Consider the following 20,153-nt stretch of genomic DNA (forward strand, 5'->3'; position numbering starts at 1 on the left):
CAAAGCGGACCTTGGAGTTCAGTCATCTGAATTTTCTAGCTAGTAATGTCCAGTCTTGACCAGGAGGTAGTAGTGAACATCGGACTTCCATTGCATAGATATGTGTGGTGAGAAGGATGATGTCTGTTCTTTGGTGTCTTTGACCTCCATCCCTTTTCTCTTTAGCTCTGCACATATTGATCTATAGACTGATTCTATGTGTCTCTTGGTGATGGTGCCGCACAAGTGAGTGATAATGCTCCATTCAACATGCTTACTGAAATGTTTAAGCTCATGTGAAAATATTTAAGCATATGTGACCTTAAATAGAGAGAAAACCAACTAAAGTCAATGAGAATAACAGTAAGAGTAGAGTTATATGTATGCTTAAGTTTCAAATTTGTAATTTAGAGGGAATGAAGACTGGACATGCATTTCTGAAAAGCACACACTTTTTTCCTGTATCATGTTGTTCTAGCAAGAAAGAGAGTGTGTGCTTGTAGCCCAGCACCCGTAAGAAGAAGCAAATATGATTCTATTTAGGCTTAAGAATACGAATGCATACATAAGCCTGCAGGACTCAGCCCATATTTGCATATAGTGCAATGTGACTTCAGTCCTGATTTTTGGCCTAAAAACACTATGTGTGCATGTAAAATATAATTAACGTAATGTTGGACCCTAGGGGAGGATTTTTATCTGACCTTTTATCAGGAGTAATTTTGGAAGCTGCCCAAAATGTAAAATGCCCTGAAGTTCTTCTAAAGGAGACGTTGATGAGAAACCACTTATGGGGATGTTGGTCTCAGATCTCTCTGAGAAAGAGAAACTTCAATGTGACTTTGCTTGAAGAAGCCTAGAATGTGAGGCTGTTATCTGTACAGAAATAAGGTGAAATAAAAGTCTGACTCTCTTGTGCTTACAGCTGAACTTTAACCAAATTGAAAAAAAAAAGTGTGCAAAGTACTACATACTAAGTGGCTTAAATTCTGTCTCTGGGGCAAATTGCTGTACGTGTGCATACCTGGTCATCTGCAGATCGTATGTACTTGCTTTGATGCCAAAGGTATGGCCATACTGTGAAATCGATACAAGAGGCTGCACTTTGTTCTGGTGTGGCTGTTCAACTGTAGGGAAGAAACCTGTTTTAGATGTCTGGCTCAAAGCCTAGCTAGAGCAAGAATGTGACCCTCAAACCATGAGAAGCTGGAAGGTCTGTCTGTCTGCCACTAGCTGAGCAGTGGAGGGAGTATACAGTGAAAATTTTCACTTACCCTTTCAGGTGAACATTTAAAAGGTTTGTTTCTCACTTGCCCAGTTCCTTTCCCCAAAGTGTGCTTTTTGGAGATTCTGAGGATAGCGAATCAATACACTGGCCTTTCACATATGTGTAATAGTGTTTACATTTCTCTTGCAATTTAAGTGACTTTGCTTTCAGGTTGTAGAGCATTGCCAGTGCCACTCAAGCAATGTAACTGCTGTCATGTGTGTACCTGCATATTTTGCTGGGACTTTTGCTTATCCTTGTAGGATTATGTAAGGCTTGGCTAGGGTTCTCCTAATTTTTTTCATAGCACGTATTGTAACTTAATATAAAGTCTTACTTCCAGTATCCCTTCTTACTTCTGTAGAGTAAAAGCTTTTTTGTTGCTCAAAGCATGTATGGAAAATCTAGTAAAAACCAATATTTAGTGTTTCTTTTAGCTTGGCTTCTTAAGGAAGTTTATGTTTCTGAATGGTTTGGGGACCAGAGCTAGGTTGTTGAAGGCCACTCAGAATAACCCAATATTCTGAGTATCTCCAGAACAGTGTGTTTCAGGAAAAAAGTGGCAAGGTAGGGGTAGGTGATGCTTTTTTAATATTTTCCCCAAGAGTTCTCTAAGTTTTGAATCTCTTGGCCAATTTCTACCCAGTCGAGAGAGTACAGATACCTGAAATGGTGAGGTTCTTACTTGCTCCATGAAAATATAAGCACTTAAACATGGGAAACTGCAGATGCCCCATTAAAGGAAGAGCTGCAACATATACTCATACAGGATTAGACAGTTCTTGTAGGAGAGAGGCACTGTAAATGTTCCCCTCCTCCCTGAGAAGAGCTTTAGTCCAGACATTAAAAACTCCTGTGTGACATCGATCCTTAGGACACAAAGCCTTGCCTCAGTGTTGATGCTCATGGAAGTACTAGTGTGCTGTCCTCACGCAGTTTGACTGAGAACTAGGAGGAAGCCCAGCACTACACATCCAATGTCCTTGTCCCCTTGGTACACTTCTGCGCTAGGCAAGAGGCCATACTGTGAAAAGCTGTCATGATACTTGTTTGTTTTTTTTTTAAAATTAACAAAGTATGAAGGTAGTGAAAAAAGAAAACACTGCCCCTGAATAGATAAGATTGTTTTCCTAGGCTCATTTTTCTTAGTTAGCTTGAAGTTCAGCAAATTGTGATAATCTCATAGCTCCAGTCTAGGAGAAGAAAAAGACCAATGTCACTTCTGACCAATGATGTCAATTCTGAAGACAGGGAAGAATAGATATGACTCTAATGAGAATAATCTGTGTCACCTTCAGTGAAGCACATCTGCCATTTCTGCAGAAGACACAGGGGTTTTTCCAGAAAGCTGCGTTTTTTTCATAGTACTTTTGCTTCATTTACAAATTCTGTTTCTTGGGCAAAGTAGCCCAAAAGCAGTATTGGATGCGTTGTTATCTCGCGTAACACAGGGACAACTAGTGGTGCTGTGAGAGTGCCCGTGTAGGAGCATGGCGTCACAGGCTGTTGGACACCTTTGCAGATGTTGATGCAGAGGGATTTGCTGGGCTAGGTGACGGGTAAGCCTGTATCTGTCCTTCTGGAGCAGATGCAAGTTCACTCCTACAGCTGCTGTCACCCAGACAGTTGTGGTGAACTCTGCTCCACAGCTTCTTGTAGCTGCACTTCCCTGATGCTGCAAAACAGCAAAAAAGCCGTGCTTTTTGAAACCAGTGTATGAGAGAGAGAGCTGGTTTTCAGGCATGTTTGTTCTGTAATTAGTGCTTGTGAATAAATTTTTGAAGAAGGTATAGTAGATCTGGCACCCATCTGTCAGAGAAGTTTGAAAACTTGCTCCTCTGGTGGGGAAGAAGAAGAACCATGCTGGCAGTATTGAGTTCCTTCCACCCTGTAAGCCTCTACAGAGCTGGCCAGAAGCATGGGGGAAGAGAGAAGTTAATTTTTTTAATTCTTCCTGATATAGCCTACACGTGTTCTCTTACCCTCTGCCTCTCCTTTTCCTTTGTCTTGCTAAATTTTTCCGTCATTGCAAAATGTTTACATGGTGAGATAACACAGCATAGACTAGCTAACAGTAATTTACTACAGGTGTGTCATATATTTCTAATTCGGGGCTTTTCCATCCCCTGTAGAAGTTGCTCACAGTAGAATTGAATGCTCAAAGCATTTCCTCCCTCTGTAAATACATAGCGAACCTGCGCTATGTCACATTTCCGATGACTGCATGGTCATAAAGGAAAGACCCACTTACAATGCTCTTGATGCAGCCAGGGCAGCCCTTGTTTCTAAATGGTAGCTGTGTTTATCTTTTTCTGAATATAATAAATACCTATTGAGCCATTCCTTTTGCTTTTTTGTAAATTTTGTGTCACAGCAATCTGGATTTAGTGTCACTGTAATCCCACATGATTCCCGTACAAGTCTAGAGAGAATCTGTGCTAATACCATTAAAATGTGCTTACTGAATCAAAACAAATGCGGCGTTAGCATGTGGAAGCTGTGTTTATGCGATTATAATGCTTCAGCAATATGAGATTACTGTAGGAAGCAACTAATCCAAACCTAGAGAGACTTCCCATTACAAGACCATTAAAATGACACAATGACTGAAGCGCAAGTTTCAGATGGGAAAAGCGGAAACACAAATCTTGTCATCAGTATTCAGGCAAAACATCTATTGAACTCAGTGGAGTTTTTACCAGAGTCAGGAATGCAGTACCATGACCTTTTTAGCAGCAAGTCTCTTTTCTCTTAACAATACCTCTAGGAAAAATATTTACTTCACTGATATTTAATAGTTGGCTAATGGTGAGAGTCGTATTTTATGCACCATACAATTGGTAGTTGTAAAGATTTGTCCAGAGTTTGTTACAGAAATGTTAAGGTAATGTTTCAAGGCTGTTGTCAAATAATACAAATTTTGGTTATATCTTAAAGCAATTTTCATTTTCTTTTTATCTTAATATGTAATTTTCATGAAACACCATTTATTTCTCTGTTTATACAGCACCTAGTGTAGAGAAGCCTTGTTCTATGCAGGAGCACCTTGGCGATACCACAGCATAAGTTAGTGATTTCCAAAACCAAAATACCTGTTGTTGCCAGACGAGAGCGTACCCATGTGTCTTTTGTCATAGGAATCAGCACCTTTCCCCTTCCCCTCAGACTGGGTTAAGATTCGGTAAATATAGTTCACATGTCTTATGTAGGACCATCTACAACTTACTTGTCTTGTCCAGGATTGTTTCTTGGTTCCCTCCATTGTCCGTGGAAGGAGGCTGAGGAGGCTGATACTACAGAAAGCAACTTGTCCTGTTCTATTACAAATGTTCAAAATAGGCTGGATGATATGTATGCCTTTCCATCTGCACTATGAAAATGGTCTGCGTGATTATTCTGTGGAAGACATACATCATTTGGGATGGCTAAATGAGGTGATATGAATTCAGTCCTTGGTGTACGAAAGAAGAAACTTTCTCGGAAGAAAGATCTGTGTAAAACCTGGCATGCAAGTCATTAGTAAAGTACATGAACATTGATTTCTGCAGTAACATATACGTGCTTAAATTAAGCAGGAGTCCTTATTTCATTTAAAATCTGTTTGCACCTAAAATCTGTTTTAAAGACACTAGTTAAATTCTGGTTCCATCAAGTGAATCTTATTAGGAATAATGTATCATTATAGCATAATCAGGGCATGCTGTCTCTGTAAATGACAGTAGGGAAGATATCAGGACAATGGTTTTAAAAATAATTCCAGTCACAGGTTGTTGGCTGTCTTTATTTTTCATATATTTTTTATTAAAAGTGGTGGGTTTCTAAAACTCTGTTAGTAAGCAGGCACAGACATTAATATTAATCATATTTTTCATGCAGATAAAATTAGGCCTACTTTAAATGCTGGTTGTGTCAGTTGCTGGTTTTGTGATGCTTCTTACATTTATAAAACTCCTTGACCTCAATCAAAAGGTTCAATAGTAGGCATTGGTTCTGTAAACTCTGTATGTATGTGTGCTATAATCTGAAATCTAGAGTCGAAAAATCAACAGCCTGGCATCTGCTACAAGAGAAACCTGGCACTGTAGCTGGTAGTTTTAAATGTTTCCTGCGGTTATAAATCAGGAGACGGCAGGTATAAGGGTATAAGAAGATCTCACACACACAACCATAGGTCTTTGCAGTGGTCAGGCCAGACTAATTGAGGGTAATCTAAATTAATTGCTTCTGAAAGGAATTAGGGGGAACAAATGTTGAAAGTCAGCTTTTTATCAAAGTAGTAAGCTGAAAGTGAGCAAAAACTCACTTTCACTTAGAGTAGCCTTTTTGAGTAACTGCACTATTAAATAACTAAAAAAGTGGAAACTTTTGAAGGAAAGATTGTAATTGCTTTGTGTCAAGTTTTATCAAAAGAACTTCAATACTTATATACTTAATTAGATAACAAAATATTTATATAGGTTTGTTTTCCTAAGTTGATAAATGGATTTGAAAACTGTCAATGAACATGGGGACAGAAAAGAGTGTCACCAATGCAGAGAGTAGTTACCACTCTTTATGCTGTTAGGGTTTTACTGAATACCAGAGTGCAGATATTTAATGCCCCCAAAAATGCAAAAATAAAAAGCAAAGGTAATGCAATTATCTTAGAATTATCTTAGTTTCTTTACTGTGCATATAAAAATGACTTAGATCATTGAACTGTCTCCAAAATAGTGGGTTGCTCTATAGAGCACCAGCTTTGTTCAAGGATAGAATTAATGACTGGGTTGGACAACTTAATTGAATTGCAGCTAGCAGCAGGTTCTGACTAAGACAGGTATTTTGCTTTTAATTATTTGCTGAAGAATAATATTTTCTGAAATCATGCACTAAATTTATTTGGCAAAAAAAAAATCATTATATTAATCAGCCAGCAGTCTGTTCTATGAGAGTAATTATTCTTCTGCCTTCTCAAACAAGTCAACACACTCGTCTAGAGATGAAATTCATAAAAGAACAGTTCTTCAGAAGTCTGGTTTTACACAAGGCAAGCAAACCTAGTCAGTCAGTCCTTCCTTTTTTTTACAGATGGCCAAGTTTTCATATTAAAATAACCAGCAGCAATATAGACTTCCCTGGGCAGGTGCTACCTGCCTTTTGCAGGGGCTGGGCCACTTTCGTATATTGGTGCTCTGACAAGGACTGCTTCTCGTGAGATGAAAGTATCCCCAAAGAGACCTCGACGTTCTTGTGCCCTTTGATATGTGGAGTTCAGTGCCCTTCGGATTTCGGTTTTCCTGTCATCCTGGTAGATGAACCTTAGCAGTTAAAAGGAAAGTGTCCTCTGAGGGCTTCACTAGTAACAAACCCATGTTTATGATATTATTCACTAAAAGGGAGACAGAAATGGGAAAGACCTCTCTCTTTAATCAATAATGCATGCTCTAGTTAGTCCTGTCTTCTGGACATGATTAAACATGCATTTTGTTTCGTAACTGGTGATTTTGGTTGACTAGGGATTATAACTATATGTCCTCAAGCCTTTGCAACTAGCGTCAGGAAGATCTAACATGAACTGGGTAGTCAGCTATGTTTAATGTTAATATGGCACATAAATGAAAAAGACTACCCCCATCCCCAAAAGAAAAAAATACCCCAAAATCCCAGCGGGGAGAGCTGCAGCTAATTCTAACCTGTAGCGAGTCAGGCCAAACTTGGCTTTGACTATGAACCAGCTGCAGACAAGTAACCTCAATGTGTAACTTTGTCACCACCGATTCCAAGTTTTGAGAAATAACATTGTTTTGCTCATGTTAAAGATGAAGAAGAAGGTCTCTTAGAGGCTGAGCCACATAAATTAAATGTTAGGTTAAGCTCTGTCCTTAACGGGTAAAATATTTGGCCAATGAAGCTGATGGGAAAAGCATTTCGGCTTCTGCCCCGCTGGTTGGGGGCCACGCTGTATCTTTAGCAACTGTTGTCGGCTTTGGAGGAGTTGTCCCGAGCTGTTCCGGACCTCCACAGCACAACTGACAGGAGAACCCGACCCTCTGTTGAAGTCCTAAGGAGCGGACAATCACAAAATATTTTGATCCCGGCGTTCCTCACACAGAGGGGCAAACAAGGTGCCTGAACACTGACAGCTTCCTCAGTGTGTGAAGGGGATAGTAAGTCTTGGAGGACACAGATAAATAAAATTAATGTACCAGTAAGGAATATTCAGCCTTGGTGCCAAGTATGTTCATCTGGTGGCTCAAGCTGACAAAATTTGACAGCTGCTGAAGAGCAGAGAATCGTAAATGAACATACAGTGGTTGTTATTAAATAGGAAACATTTATCTTAATGTGATATTGACTATAACACAATAAATGATGATGATTTCCCTGTACTGGAATGTGGTATTTTTACATTGCTAGGATACTGAGACAAGTGCAGCTGAGTAAAATAAATGCTTTGTTTTTCATATTGACCACTCTATTGGAAGCAGCATTTGAAACGTCAGGGCCTGTTGCAACAGGACAAGGGGTAATGTTTTTAAACTAAAAGAGGGCAGATTTAGACTAGATAGAAGGAAGAAATTTTTCACAATGAGGGAAGTGAAACACTGGCACAGGTTGCCCAGAGAGGTGGTAGATGCCCCATCCCTGGAAACATCCAAGGTCATGTTGAACGGGGCTCTGAGCAACCTGATCTAGTTGAAGAAGTCCCTGCTCATTGCAGGTTGGCTGGACTAGATGACCATTAAAGGTTCCTTCCAACCCAAACTATTCTATGATTCTAAAACTTTCCAGCGAACACACACAGCATGTAGGTACATGCATGAGAGGGAGGAGGGAATTCAGACATTTTTTAAGAAATGTTTGCTCCATCTAAAATGTTTTTGTTTCCTTTCTTCTTTTAATCTGATTTTTTTTTCCTTTTGCTGAAGAAAAATGCCTTCCTTGGGAGGGAAGGCACAGACTGTCTTGGGCCCTGTGGATCCGAACTGCCTTGGCTATACGTTGACTCATGAACACTTGACTATGAACTACAGCAGCTGTTTTTGTCCACCTTCTCCAGGCCAAGAGCCTCTGTCTGATGGGCCCATTGAGATGAAGAACTTGTTTTGGATTAAGCAAAATCCCTACAGCCACAAAGAAAATCTTCTTTTGTATCAGGAAACAGATGCTGTGAAGGAAGAGCTGCTGCATTTTAAAGCAGCAGGTGGTGGGACTATCGTGGAAAACACAACCACAGGAATTGGTCGGGATATGAATACTTTGAAGAAACTTGCTGAAGAAACGGGAGTCCATATTATTGCTGGGGCTGGATTTTATGTGGATTCCACTCATTCTTCTCAAACACAGGCCATGACAGTGGAGCAGGTAAATCTTAACCATTCCTTTAGAGTCTCTCTCCTATGAATTATCCCTGGGTGAGTCAGTTCAACAAAATAGATGCAATCTAGAAGTTCTCAATGTGAAAAACTGGGGAACAGCGTTACTGCTTGTGTGTTATAGTTGGACCAACGCTACTTGTGTGTGTTGGGATTATCTGTTAGCATTTTCCAATTCTTAAGCTCCATTTTCTCTCAGGGATTTGTTATAATGCAACAGTAAAAGGAAAATAAAGTACTCCATGTATGGGCATCTGGTACAACACCAATTATCCTGTTCTTTTTACAGTTTTTAAGGAAGGAATATATCCTTTCTGCCTCTTTTGTCTCTTTTTCTGGCTAATTGCTTCCCAATGAGATAACCCAGAATTCTTGTAGAAAACATAAATAATTTCAATATTTACCGGACAGCTGTAAATCATTGTTCTGCTCAGGCTGGCTGTTATATCTCTCTTCTCTACTATTTTTCCAGACTTTTCAGGGCAGAACCTACATCAAATTGTTTGTATGGTGCCTAAGACAATGTGTTAATAATGACCAAGGTCCCCAGATATTCCTATAATAATAAATATTCATTCATCTTTTATTAAGAAAATGTGATGATAGGGAGAAGAGGGAAGGGAAGTCTCCAAGGCAAGAGGTTGTGAATGCAGATGAACAGAGTTGAGAAAATTTTTTTTAAATCTGTCACAGTTTACAAATGAGTCAAATTCATTTTAAAAATCAATAGTCAAAACTTGAGCAGATGTGAAGTGATGCAGCGCTGCCAACCACAGTGGACCCAAGCTGGCCCAACCTGTACAGAACAGTGCTAGTTTTCCTAAATATTCTTGCATCACTTGAAATTTGATACAAATAGAACTCCTGGGCAAAGGTTTCCCTTCTGTATTTGGTGGACAGTTGGAGACCCACAGATGTCCTCTACTCAGCAGGTAATCAATACTTGATCCAGTCCGGAAGGCAACTGGTTACTTAAAAGGGTTGTGCAGTGACTGCTCCTTGATAACCTCAGCTGTGGTGGATTTGACATGATGGTATGTTTTCTGTTTAGGCAAAGACAATTTTAATGTTTTGTTGCCAGCCCTAGCAGAGCTATTTAGTGACGCAAAGACATTGCTGCAGGACAGGTGTTCTCCAGGAGAGGAATGAATTCTGTATCAGAGGATAAAGTGTTCGGCAGAAGCCTGCTGTAAATTGTAATAGCTTGGACTGACTTTTGCCTGTAGATTGAATATTTACCAATATGTTGTATGAGGCTGTTGACGAGACAAAGTGTGGAGTAAGGATAAGTTACAGATTTCTTTGAAAATTGGTGTGGGGTTTTTCGGTTACCTGGATTTGCTTGCAAACCTTTCTTCTTCCTTTGTTCTCTTTATTCTTCCTTAAAATGACAATTCCCCTAACATTCAGGGCCAAAGAGTTAGCAGGTCATCATCAGTGCTATTTTGTGCTCTGAATTCTGAATGTATTCCTTAAGATATATGGCCTATTCTGGAAAAGAAAAACTAAAGCTGTTACAACAAACTGCTTTTATTAGGAGTTTCTGATGTCTTTTTTGCTTATGAATATTTTAGAAGCAAGCAAATTTTGACCCTGTAAGTTTGTCAGCTGAGCTTTGTTCTTGTATTTCTGAAGTCATCGGAGCTCCTGTTGTTTTGTGTTGGCATTCCCACAAGCAGGATTTGCATTAAACTTGTCTCTTCGGGATCTTTGCCAGAGTTTCTCCCTTCCCTGTCTGAGTGACAAGGTTTCCTTATTCTCTGAGCCCGTGTTTTGCAAGAAGTTGCGGTTCATCTTGAGAGTGCTCACGGGGCATATGAAGGACAACCAAGGGATCAGGCCCAGCCAGCATGGGTTCATGAAAGGCAGGTCCTGCTTGACCAACCTGATCTCCTTCCATGACCAGGTGACCCGCCTAGTGGATGAGGGAAAGGCTGTGGATGTTTTCTACCCGGACTTCAGTAAAGCCTTTGACAGCGTCTCCCACAGCATTCTCCTGGAGAAACTGGCAGCTCGTGGCTTACACAGGTTTACTCTTTGCTGGGTAAAGAACTGGCTGGACGGCCGAGCCCAGAGATTTGTGGTGAAGGGTGTTAAATCTGGCTGGCGGCCAGTCACAAGCGGTGTTCCCCAGGGCTCAGTTTTGGGGCTGGTCTTGTTCAGTATCTTTATAGATGATCTGGATGAGGGGATCGAGTGCTCCCTCAGTAAGTTTGCAGATGACACCAAGTTGGGTGGGAGTGTTGATCTGCTGGAGGGTAGGAGGGCTCTGCAGAGGGATCTGGACAGGCTGGATCGATGGGCAGAAGTCAACTGTATGAGGTTTAATAAGGCCAAGTGCAGGGTCCTGCACTTGTGTCACAACAACCCCATGCAATGCTACAGGCTTGGGGGGGAGTGGCTGGAGAGCTGCCCGGTGGAGAAGGACCTGGGGGTGCTGGTTGACAGCTGGCTGAATATAAGCTGGCAGCGTGCCCAGGTGGCCAAGAAGGCCAACAGCGTCCTGGCCTGTATCAGCAATAGTGTGGCCAGCAGGAGTAGGGAAGTGATCGTGCCCCTGTATTCGGCCCTGGTGAGGCCGCACCTTGAATCCTGTGTTCAGTTTTGGGCCCCTCACTACAAGAAAGACCTTGAGGTGCTTGAGTGTGTCCAAAGAAGGGCAACGAAACTGGGGAGGGGTCTGGAGCACAAGTCTTATGAGGAGCGGCTGCGGGAAGTGGGGTTGTTTAGCCTGAAGAAGAGGAGGCTGAGGGGAGACCTTATCGCTCTCTACAACTACCTGAAAGGGGGTTGTGACAATGTGGGTGTTGGTCTCTTCTCCCAAGTAACTAGCAATAGGACGAGAGGAAATGGCCTCAAGTTGCGCCAGGGGAGGTTTAGATTGGATATTAGGAAAAATTTCTTCACCGAGAGAGTGGTCAAGCATTGGAACAGGTTGCCCAGGGAGGTGGTGGAGTCACCATCTCTGGAAGTATTCAAAAAACGTGTGGATGTGGCGCTTCAGGACATGGTTTAGTGGGCATGGTGGTGTTGGATTAATGGTTGGACTTGATGATCTTGAGCGTCTTTTCCAACCTTAGTGATTCTGTGATTCTGTGAAATTACACTGAATTGCTTCTGCAAACAGTTCAGGAACGTGAGGCACAGGTTTCATGCTGAGCTTTGTTTTTTTAGAGAAAAATTAGTCTCAGACTAAGTCAGTGTTCAAATTTTATGTCGACCAGCTTTCCTGGCAGACCTGGGCAACTGTGTGAGTGGATACTCTGAAATTGGCTTGCTTTGTGTTTATTTTGGTCTTAGTGAATGGCTAGCACAATGTTAGTTGACAGAAACCAGATTTTAACTGCAGTGTTTTCACACACCCACCTGTTAATTAAATAAGTTCAGAAAGACCTCAGGAGTGTAACTAGCCTCATGTCCATAGGCCAAATTTGATGCTATTTAACACAACTAGTATTAATAACTGGAAATTTCATTTTACTGTTTTCTAGCTTACAGGCATTATTGTTGATGAGATACTCAATGGAGCGGATGGGACTAACATCAAGTGCGGTGTGGTGGGGGAGATAGGTTGCTCCTGGCCTTTGACTCAGAGTGAACACAGAGTGCTTCAGGCAACAGCGCAGGCTCAGTCACAGCTTGGGTGCCCTGTTATCATCCATCCTGGTAGGAACAGCGATGCACCTTTCCAGATTATCCGCATTCTGCAGGAAGCTGGGGCTGATACTTTGAAGACAGTCATGTCTCACATTGACAGGTAAGCAGACCATTATGCCGTCCTTCTGGCAGTATTGCCACAACCTGCTGGGGCTTGGGGGAGCCACTCTGCAAATAGCTAGGTTTCTGTTGTGCGCTGGGATCACGACATGAAGAATTATCTTCAAGTTTACTGACTTAAAAACATGAAACTGCCTATAGAGAGCTTGATCAGCTTCCAGCACTTCAGTCAGGATCAGCTTTTAGGTTCACACTGAGAAAGAGATTTATGGATTTTAAACGCTGTCTTTGAAGGTCTGGGGGTGAGATCAGGAATAACTGTAGCCACATTTTTAGAAAATGGGGATTCCATTCATTCATATCCCTGCACAAATCACTGCATTTAGAAAGCATTGGACGTTGACCAACTGTCACCAGTTGCTTCCAGCAGTTTTGAAAACTGGGCCACTCTTAAGGGCCTGACCAAAATCTCTCAGCTACTAATGGAGAACTCTGATTTGGCTGGATGCTGGATCAAAGCAGAAGCCAGATCTTTTCAGTTCTGCTACCAGACAGGAGAAATATTGTTTAAAGAGAAAATTGTTGGGTTTTGGATAGTTCTTAGCATAGACTAGAGAGCTAACTTTTAGTTTCCTTGAGAGCAAAACCCAGGACCTCCACGTCAGCCATGGGGAGGAACTGGGTTGATTTTCTCTTTCCAGTTTAGAAACACAGCCTCTATTACAAAATCAGTTTTGTGTGACCTTGTACTACTCATGGTGAGCTGGAAAATGTCCAAGCATTGATTAGTTTGGCCAGTTGCTGAATAATGGAGACTGCTTGCAGTCATATGATTCTCAGCAATTGAATTGTTTGCCCTCAGTGTGAGTGTAACACAGGCAAAGAGCACTGTGCTCCAAATTTCTTAACGGCTCTAAGGGCTTGCAAATCAAGCTGCGGGTGTTTTGCATTCACACAGAGCTCAATGTTTTACTTGGGGATCTTAAGAGCATAAAATTCAGTGCCACGAAATTTTATTTATATTTGACAATGTATAAATGATACAGGCTTTCTGTATGTATTTACCTGCGTTCCATTGTATCTATAGCTATATTTTTCTCTCATTTTTAAAGAAAAACTGATTACTTAAATCTTTCTGTGAAAGAGGACTGAGCAAGCTGCAGGTGTCAGTACTTATGTAGCCATTTTGATACAACATAAAAAAATCCAGTTACCTTTTTTTGCCTTTATACACTGTTGTAAATCATTGAATTCAGTGATTTACTGATGGAAAATAAGCAATATAAGTAGGAAAACAGTCAAGACAGAGGTGCAGTTTCACTAACAGCCGCTGATGCACAATATGACATTTCCTTGTACTCCTTATATCATTACTTTCACACATTCAGGTTGGCACTTGCTATAACATAGACTCTAAACGAATGTGAAGTTTGGCTTCGCAATGTGCATTTAACATTTTAAGTCTCCTCCAGTGAGAAGAATCCATGTGGGAGCATCCCAGTCCTTTAAATGCGAGATAAATTTGTACATAGCTCCATATTTCATGTCTGCTTTTGACATAGACAGAATGGTAGTTTTCAGGTGGATTTACAGTCGGATGATAGAACTAAAATGCTGGCTACCATGTTTTGCAATTTAGCACCTTAGAACAAAAAGTACCAAGTGTCCATAATGAAACTACGGTGTAGATAAAGGCTGGGGAGCAAAAGCTATGGAGTCTTGGCTTTGGCCATTTATTAGAGATGAAGGTTATAAAGGTATCTTGGTGGAGATCAACATTCATTCACTTGAGTAGCTTTTGTTAGAAGATTCACAGCAGCTGTTATGAACCCCTGTTTGATAATGGTTTGGTGGGTGTCCCTGTGGTGATTTATGGGTGAGGTCCAAATTACAGGATGCTTCCCTGTGTCCCCTCTCCTCTTCTGTGTGTTCAGGGCTGCTCAGGGACACGTGCTGCCCAAGCACCTAATTCCAGCACAATTAGCGATTTTATTGGGAACTGCTGCTGCTACGTGTGTGTGGCTTACAAGGGGACCCAATGGCTGATGAAATTAAGCTCTCCAGCTCTTCGTTGGGGCAGAGCACCCAAAAGCACACCACTAAGTAGTTTTCAAAAGAAGTTGTTCTGGCTGTGATTTTGAAATACAGTGTTGGGTGCTTTTTGCCACCTGGCAAAGATGAACACTCTTGGCTCTACTGTGTCCCTGTGAACTGAGCAGGGTTGGATCTAATACAACCCATTCTCTTGCTCTGCACTTTGAAAACTCATTTGGTAATAAAAGTTCAGGCTCTGTAAACTGTAACATTTGTTTAAAAATAACATTTTTTTATTAATTACAGTTGGCAAGTCTTAGACTCCTGCTGATGGCAGGCTTGCTTGAACAAGGGTTTTCTCTCTCTCAACCCATCTGTTCCTCCTACTTGATCCTGTTGTTAAGTCATAATATTGAAATTGTGACATCAGTAATCTCCATAGCAACAGACTGTGATGTAATTGTATAGGGTAAAATTACTTTGTGGCACCAATATCTCCAATAATAAAAAAACCCTAAACTACTGCCCTTTTGGTTAACTGTGCTGTTCTCAAGAAAACTTGTTTTTTCCTTAGATGAAAAAAATTGTGTTGTTGTTATAAAGATAAATTTATAATGTATCATTTGAGCGTTTTTGTTTTCCTTTGGATAGCTTATACTCTTGATAAAAGTGATTCAAAGAAAAAAAATATTCCAGAGAGCTCTAATTTCAGTTGCTGTTCTTTTCTGAATGAGTGATGGGGTTTAGTAGCTTTGTTCCTTCAACTTTTCAAATCTGCTGCAAAGCCCATGTCCCAGGTACTCACAGTGCCATTATATATTTTGGTGAGAGCGTTTCCTTAAGGCATTCTGGCCAGATCCCAGTGCAAACAATGATATATTGCTGTTCTAATGACAATCTAGAAACATCACTGTACAGAATAGAAACTAAAGACAAAGTTGTGTATTACCAGTGTGTGATGGATGGAACAAGCCCTGGATGTAGCTGTCTCCTGTAACTCTTTTGGGAAAGTAAATCTGTCTTGTGTAAGTAATCCATTGTCTTTTTTTAAAATGTCACTATGAATTAACCTCCTCCTTAAATGTCCTTCCTTGTTAGGTTGTCTGTTGAGAAGTTTAGTGATATCAAAAGCAAGTAACTTTTCTATTTCCATTTAAAGATTATCATAAATGTTTTCATTATTTCATGGAGGAAGAGTTGGTTTTGTTTTGGTTTTTTTTAATGCATGAAGTCCTAGATGAATGTAGGAAGGACAATGCTGTGTATGAGCTTCTTAAGGTCCATGTGTCAAACAGGAGTCCTGTTTTTCAAAAGGGTGAATTAAATCTTGGATTATTGTTTTTGTTCGTTGCAATTAGGAAGCTGCAAAATACCTATCCTCATACCATGAGGGGTTTTTTTTTCCTTTCTATTACAATGCTGACTTTGTATTATATATGCTCTGCAGGACTATATTTGATACAAAGAAACTTCTGGAATTTGCTAAACTGGGATGCTATTTAGAGTATGACCTATTTGGTACAGAATTTCTTCACTACCAGTTCCATCCTGATATTGACATGCCGAGCGACAATGAAAGAATTGCAAGGTATCTGCTTCCGTGCCGTTTAAGCTGTAGCATTGCCATTGACAAATGAGTATTTCTGGTACTTGCTTTAAGGGCATCACAGGGTAATACTGCTTGCTGTTCAAAATTGTCTTTTTTTCATACTAAGATAACGACAGGTTTTTTTCTGCTCCTGTCACGCCTTTAGGGCAGCATGTATGATTTCCTTCATCTGCAAAGGAAGATGTAGAATAGTAGTGTTGTAGAAAGTTACTTGAGAAAAACATCAAGAGCATTTTAAACTTCATTCTCTGTCCTAATCACATGCTGATCTGGCTGAATTTTATCATGTACTGCATTTATATAGGCCGTAAAAAAGAAAAGGCTGGAGATACAAACTTATGTTAGGGTTTGGCTTTTGTTTGAAACATGGTACTGGAAACCTAGTGCTGCTACTAAGCATCGTCGGAGCCTGTTACATCTCCTCACGAATGCGCTAACCGACCAAAACTCGTTGTCTTGGATGGGTTTGATTCATGCTTCCATCCTCAAAACCAGACTTTTGTTCTTCCAAGCACTTTATTACCTCTCCTCCCACTCTCCTTTTGCCCTTTCCCTCTTTTGAAGGGTGAGATTCCAGTCTCCTCAGAACTCCCATGTTCCTCACACTCACAATGTGAAAATATTGGCCCCACTGGCAGGATACCTCTTCCCTGCTTCTTGTCGGCACATGCAGTCTCAGCTCAGCTGCACAGCAAATCTGTTGTGCTGTGCTAACACAAGGTATTGCCAAGGAGATACATTCCTTGCAGAAACTGCCTGAGACAGGTAGGTAGGATGTGCTGGGAATCGGCTTCTGACTCTGCCCGGAGGTGTGATTCTCCTGTGCTGCTTGTCCACAGTGTGTGGCAGGTCTCTGAGGGGTGGGGTGCCATCCTGCCCTTGTCCTTTTTCCTTCTAGGATCAGAAACAATTATTTTCTTCTCTGTGATGAGGAAGATTTTATGATCCCCGATCACTAATGAAGTAACTTTCCAGCTTTTGCTTGTATTTCGGACACAGCTTCCCTGCCCCGCGTTATCAGATTAGCCTCAAGACTTTTCTTCTCTGTTTTCAGGCTGTTCTCTTTTCAAGAAGGTGCCGTGGTTGCTACTCCACTTAGTGCTGAGCGTTTGCTGCTGCTTTTCACACTAGAAATCACTCCTCTCTCTTAACAGGGCCCTCAGTCTTGCACTCAGTATTTTAAACTGTTGCAGTGAATCGGCAAGTTTCACACCTAGAATGGGAGAATGGGTAAAGTTGCCTCCCTGCCCTGCGCCCTCCTCCCCTCCTCTGTGCCATGTGAGGTCAGCACGTGCAGAAGCACTGTGAGGAATATGGGTAGAGGAATGGACTGTGTCTTGGTTAAGAAGCGCTTGTTCAACTGTGGCAAAGTTTTCATTCCAGCCGTGGTACTAGCTCAGCCGCCAATGTCTCTCCCTAAACTCTCTGGCATTTGAGTATTTCTTGCAGCAGGCTGTTTATAGGAAGAAAATATGAAAAGTTTGCCGTCGCATTGTATGGTGTGAATATGTGCACTCGAGTTAGAAGTGCCATTAAATGGATTTTGTTGGGCTTTTGATGCATCCACACTGGACATAGGATGGCAGTGGCAGTCTCCTTGGGTTTTCTTTTTTGTCAAACAGCACCAGAGAGGTGGAAATCAAATTGACCTTTAAATGTGTTGATGAAAATACTAAATGGAAAATGTATGTTCGGGTCTTGTCTATTCAAAACGTAAACTTCCGTAGTCACGCCATACCTACTCAAACACAGTTTAGCGGTGCGTGTACTTATGAATTTTTGCTGCACTCTACTGCCAGTGCAAGTGAAAAACTGAATTTTTTCAGGGACAGTTTTTCTTTAGGGCAGAAGCAAGTACTAACTAAACTTACAGGAATGAGCAAAAAGCAGCAATGAATATGGAATGTAAAGGAACATATGCCTCCCCAACCCATGAAATGAGTCCAAATAGGAAAGGAGTTGATTCTAAGAAGATGTTTGTTCAGCAAAGAACTTAGTCCCTCCAGTGTCATTGCTCTCATTCTCTGGTTGGCTTGTGGTCTCTGTATTTCAGGCTGGAGAAGATACTTGTGATGTTGTAATACTACGGTATACATAGTGTTGTGCACTATATGGCACTGTTTATGGCGTTGAGGTAAGAATTAGAATTTCACAGCACTGGCAAATGATGTAATTGCGTGCCTTCATGAGGAACGAGCACTTTCCAGGTCTGGTCTATCCGTCTCTGCCACTTTAATACTGCAATCTACTGCTGAACTAAACTGAAGCTAAGTGGGAAACTTAACAGTCACGCAATACAGACACCCACCAAACAAGTTCTAAAAAATGAGCTGAACAAGGGGTTAAAGTTCCCAGAGTGAAATGTGGAACAGAAGGAGTTCTTGTAGCAGACTGGTTTCAAGGGAGTGACCAAAAGCATTGCTTCTTTTTCCAAGCTGACTTCTTGTCATTTTGCCAAGTCTGTTCCGCTGGGCTGCTGTATTAACTCCTCTTCTTTCCTGGCATATCTGCAATGCCTGTCTTATTTATCTTCTTCTTTAATGAACATCTTTGAAACATGTTCGGATGATAACTCTCTATATGGAATATGATGCTGACAACTTAAAATTTTTATTAACCTGGTTTGCTAAATGGGAATTAACTGAAGATGTGAAAGTATTTGTGTAAATGAGACAGGCTTCTTAAAGGACCTGTCACACAGAGAGTCCGGTCCTTAACAAATGTAATGGAACTAGCTGTGTGACAGCAGCATGAACTAATCCCAGGAGTCGATCGTGCTGAGAAGGAGTTTATGTAGGAAATTATTACTTACTCATGTGTGTAAAACCTGTGTCCCGTGCTTGGTGATGCTGAAGTCCTTCAATTCCTCCATTGACTTAGTGGGACTGGGAGTGCGAAGTCATGTGCCAGCCGGGAAGAGTTTTCCTTCTCCACTTTGGGATGTGTGGTGGTATGTTTTCAGAGGTGGTTTTATTCATGCAAGGAATACGTCTTCTGAGTACCTAAAGATAAGTGTTTTCAGTGCTAATACAGTCCAGCAGCACAGGAATGTAAAAAATTTAAATCCTGCTCAGTTCTGTGCTGTCGCAGAGTGGGCACCTTTCACTGACGGGTACGCTTTTTACTTCTGCAGGGTTCGTATGCTGATCGATGAAGGCTACGAAGACAGAATTCTGATCGCTCATGATGTGCACACTAAGAATAGGTTGATGAAATACGGAGGTCATGGATATTCACATATCCTTAAAAACATAGTTCCTAAAATGCTAATTAGAGGCATATCCCAAGACAAAATTGATAAAATACTCCTAGCAAATCCAAAGCAGTGGTTGACTTTTAAGTAGGAATAGTGAATAAATATTCCCATTTGATAGGGAAGCTTGATAAAATTCAGATTTGTTTCAGCTGAGCAGTCATTTTAAGACTCGGTTCTTTTCAGAGAAACTAGAAGTTATTAATTAGATGCGAAGAAACTGATTTTTACTTTTATTTTTAATTAGAACAACAAAATTATGTACTCCCTCTGAATTTTCTCCCTTCTAAAAGTCTGTTCATGAATGATTTACTGGATACGAGCCTATCTGCAAAATCTTTTCAATTGTTTCTAATTGTTGTAATAAAATAATTGTTTCTAGAGAGTAATCTAATACTATTATTAAAAGTTATCCAAAAATATTTTTGAAGATGTTTCCCTTGGACTTTGAAGGAAATTATGATTTTCAGTTAAATTCTCCTTCTCCAGGGTGTGATTTTAGTCCTTGTAATATTGACAATCTTCTAATTATCCTTATGTTCTTTAAATAATGCTTGATAAAAGGTCTGGGACTTTTAAATAGCTTCCATAGACAACAGAAGGCAAAAGAAATCTCAAATGATTCTAAAAACATATTGTCTCCTTCTAGCTTAACAATTTACTTATTTTTAACTGTAAGTGTAAAAAATACATGGAAAAATATATTTTTGAATAAAGAAATTTGATGACAGCTTAAACTATATGCAGTATTATTACAGATGTCTTTTTTTAATCACATTAATTTTTTAGCCTGAACCTATAGAATCCCACTGCAATTGTGTGAAACTTTGTGGAGACCAGCTTCTTTTTGTAAGGATGCAACACCAGAAGTCAAAATATATTACATTAAATACAGATTTAATGAGTTGCAATAGTTATAACAAAGGTTGTGATATAAGT

General features: G+C 40.6%; 1 protein-coding gene across 2 annotated transcripts; it reads left to right on the plus strand.

The window, feature by feature from the left end:
* Window positions 1-7,807: 7,807 nt before the first annotated feature.
* Window positions 7,808-19,305, plus strand: PTER (phosphotriesterase related; the record flags this gene model as incomplete). 2 transcript variants are annotated; one of them, XM_082014719.1, is made up of 4 exons in its annotated part: window positions 7,808-8,590; window positions 12,093-12,358; window positions 15,800-15,940; window positions 19,095-19,305. In XM_082014719.1, exons 1-4 carry the CDS (start codon window positions 8,159-8,161, stop codon window positions 19,303-19,305), a joined length of 1,050 nt encoding a protein of 349 aa, XP_081870845.1. In that variant the 5' UTR covers window positions 7,808-8,158. The 2 variants fall into 2 exon arrangements, with proteins under 2 accessions (XP_081870845.1, XP_081870846.1); XM_082014720.1 differs by lacking the exon at window positions 15,800-15,940.
* Window positions 19,306-20,153: the final 848 nt, after the last annotated feature.

The sequence above is a fragment of the Phaethon aethereus genome (genome assembly GCF_964289735.1).
Source record: "Phaethon aethereus genome assembly, chromosome: 2".
Classification (NCBI taxonomy): Eukaryota; Metazoa; Chordata; class Aves; order Phaethontiformes; family Phaethontidae; genus Phaethon; species Phaethon aethereus.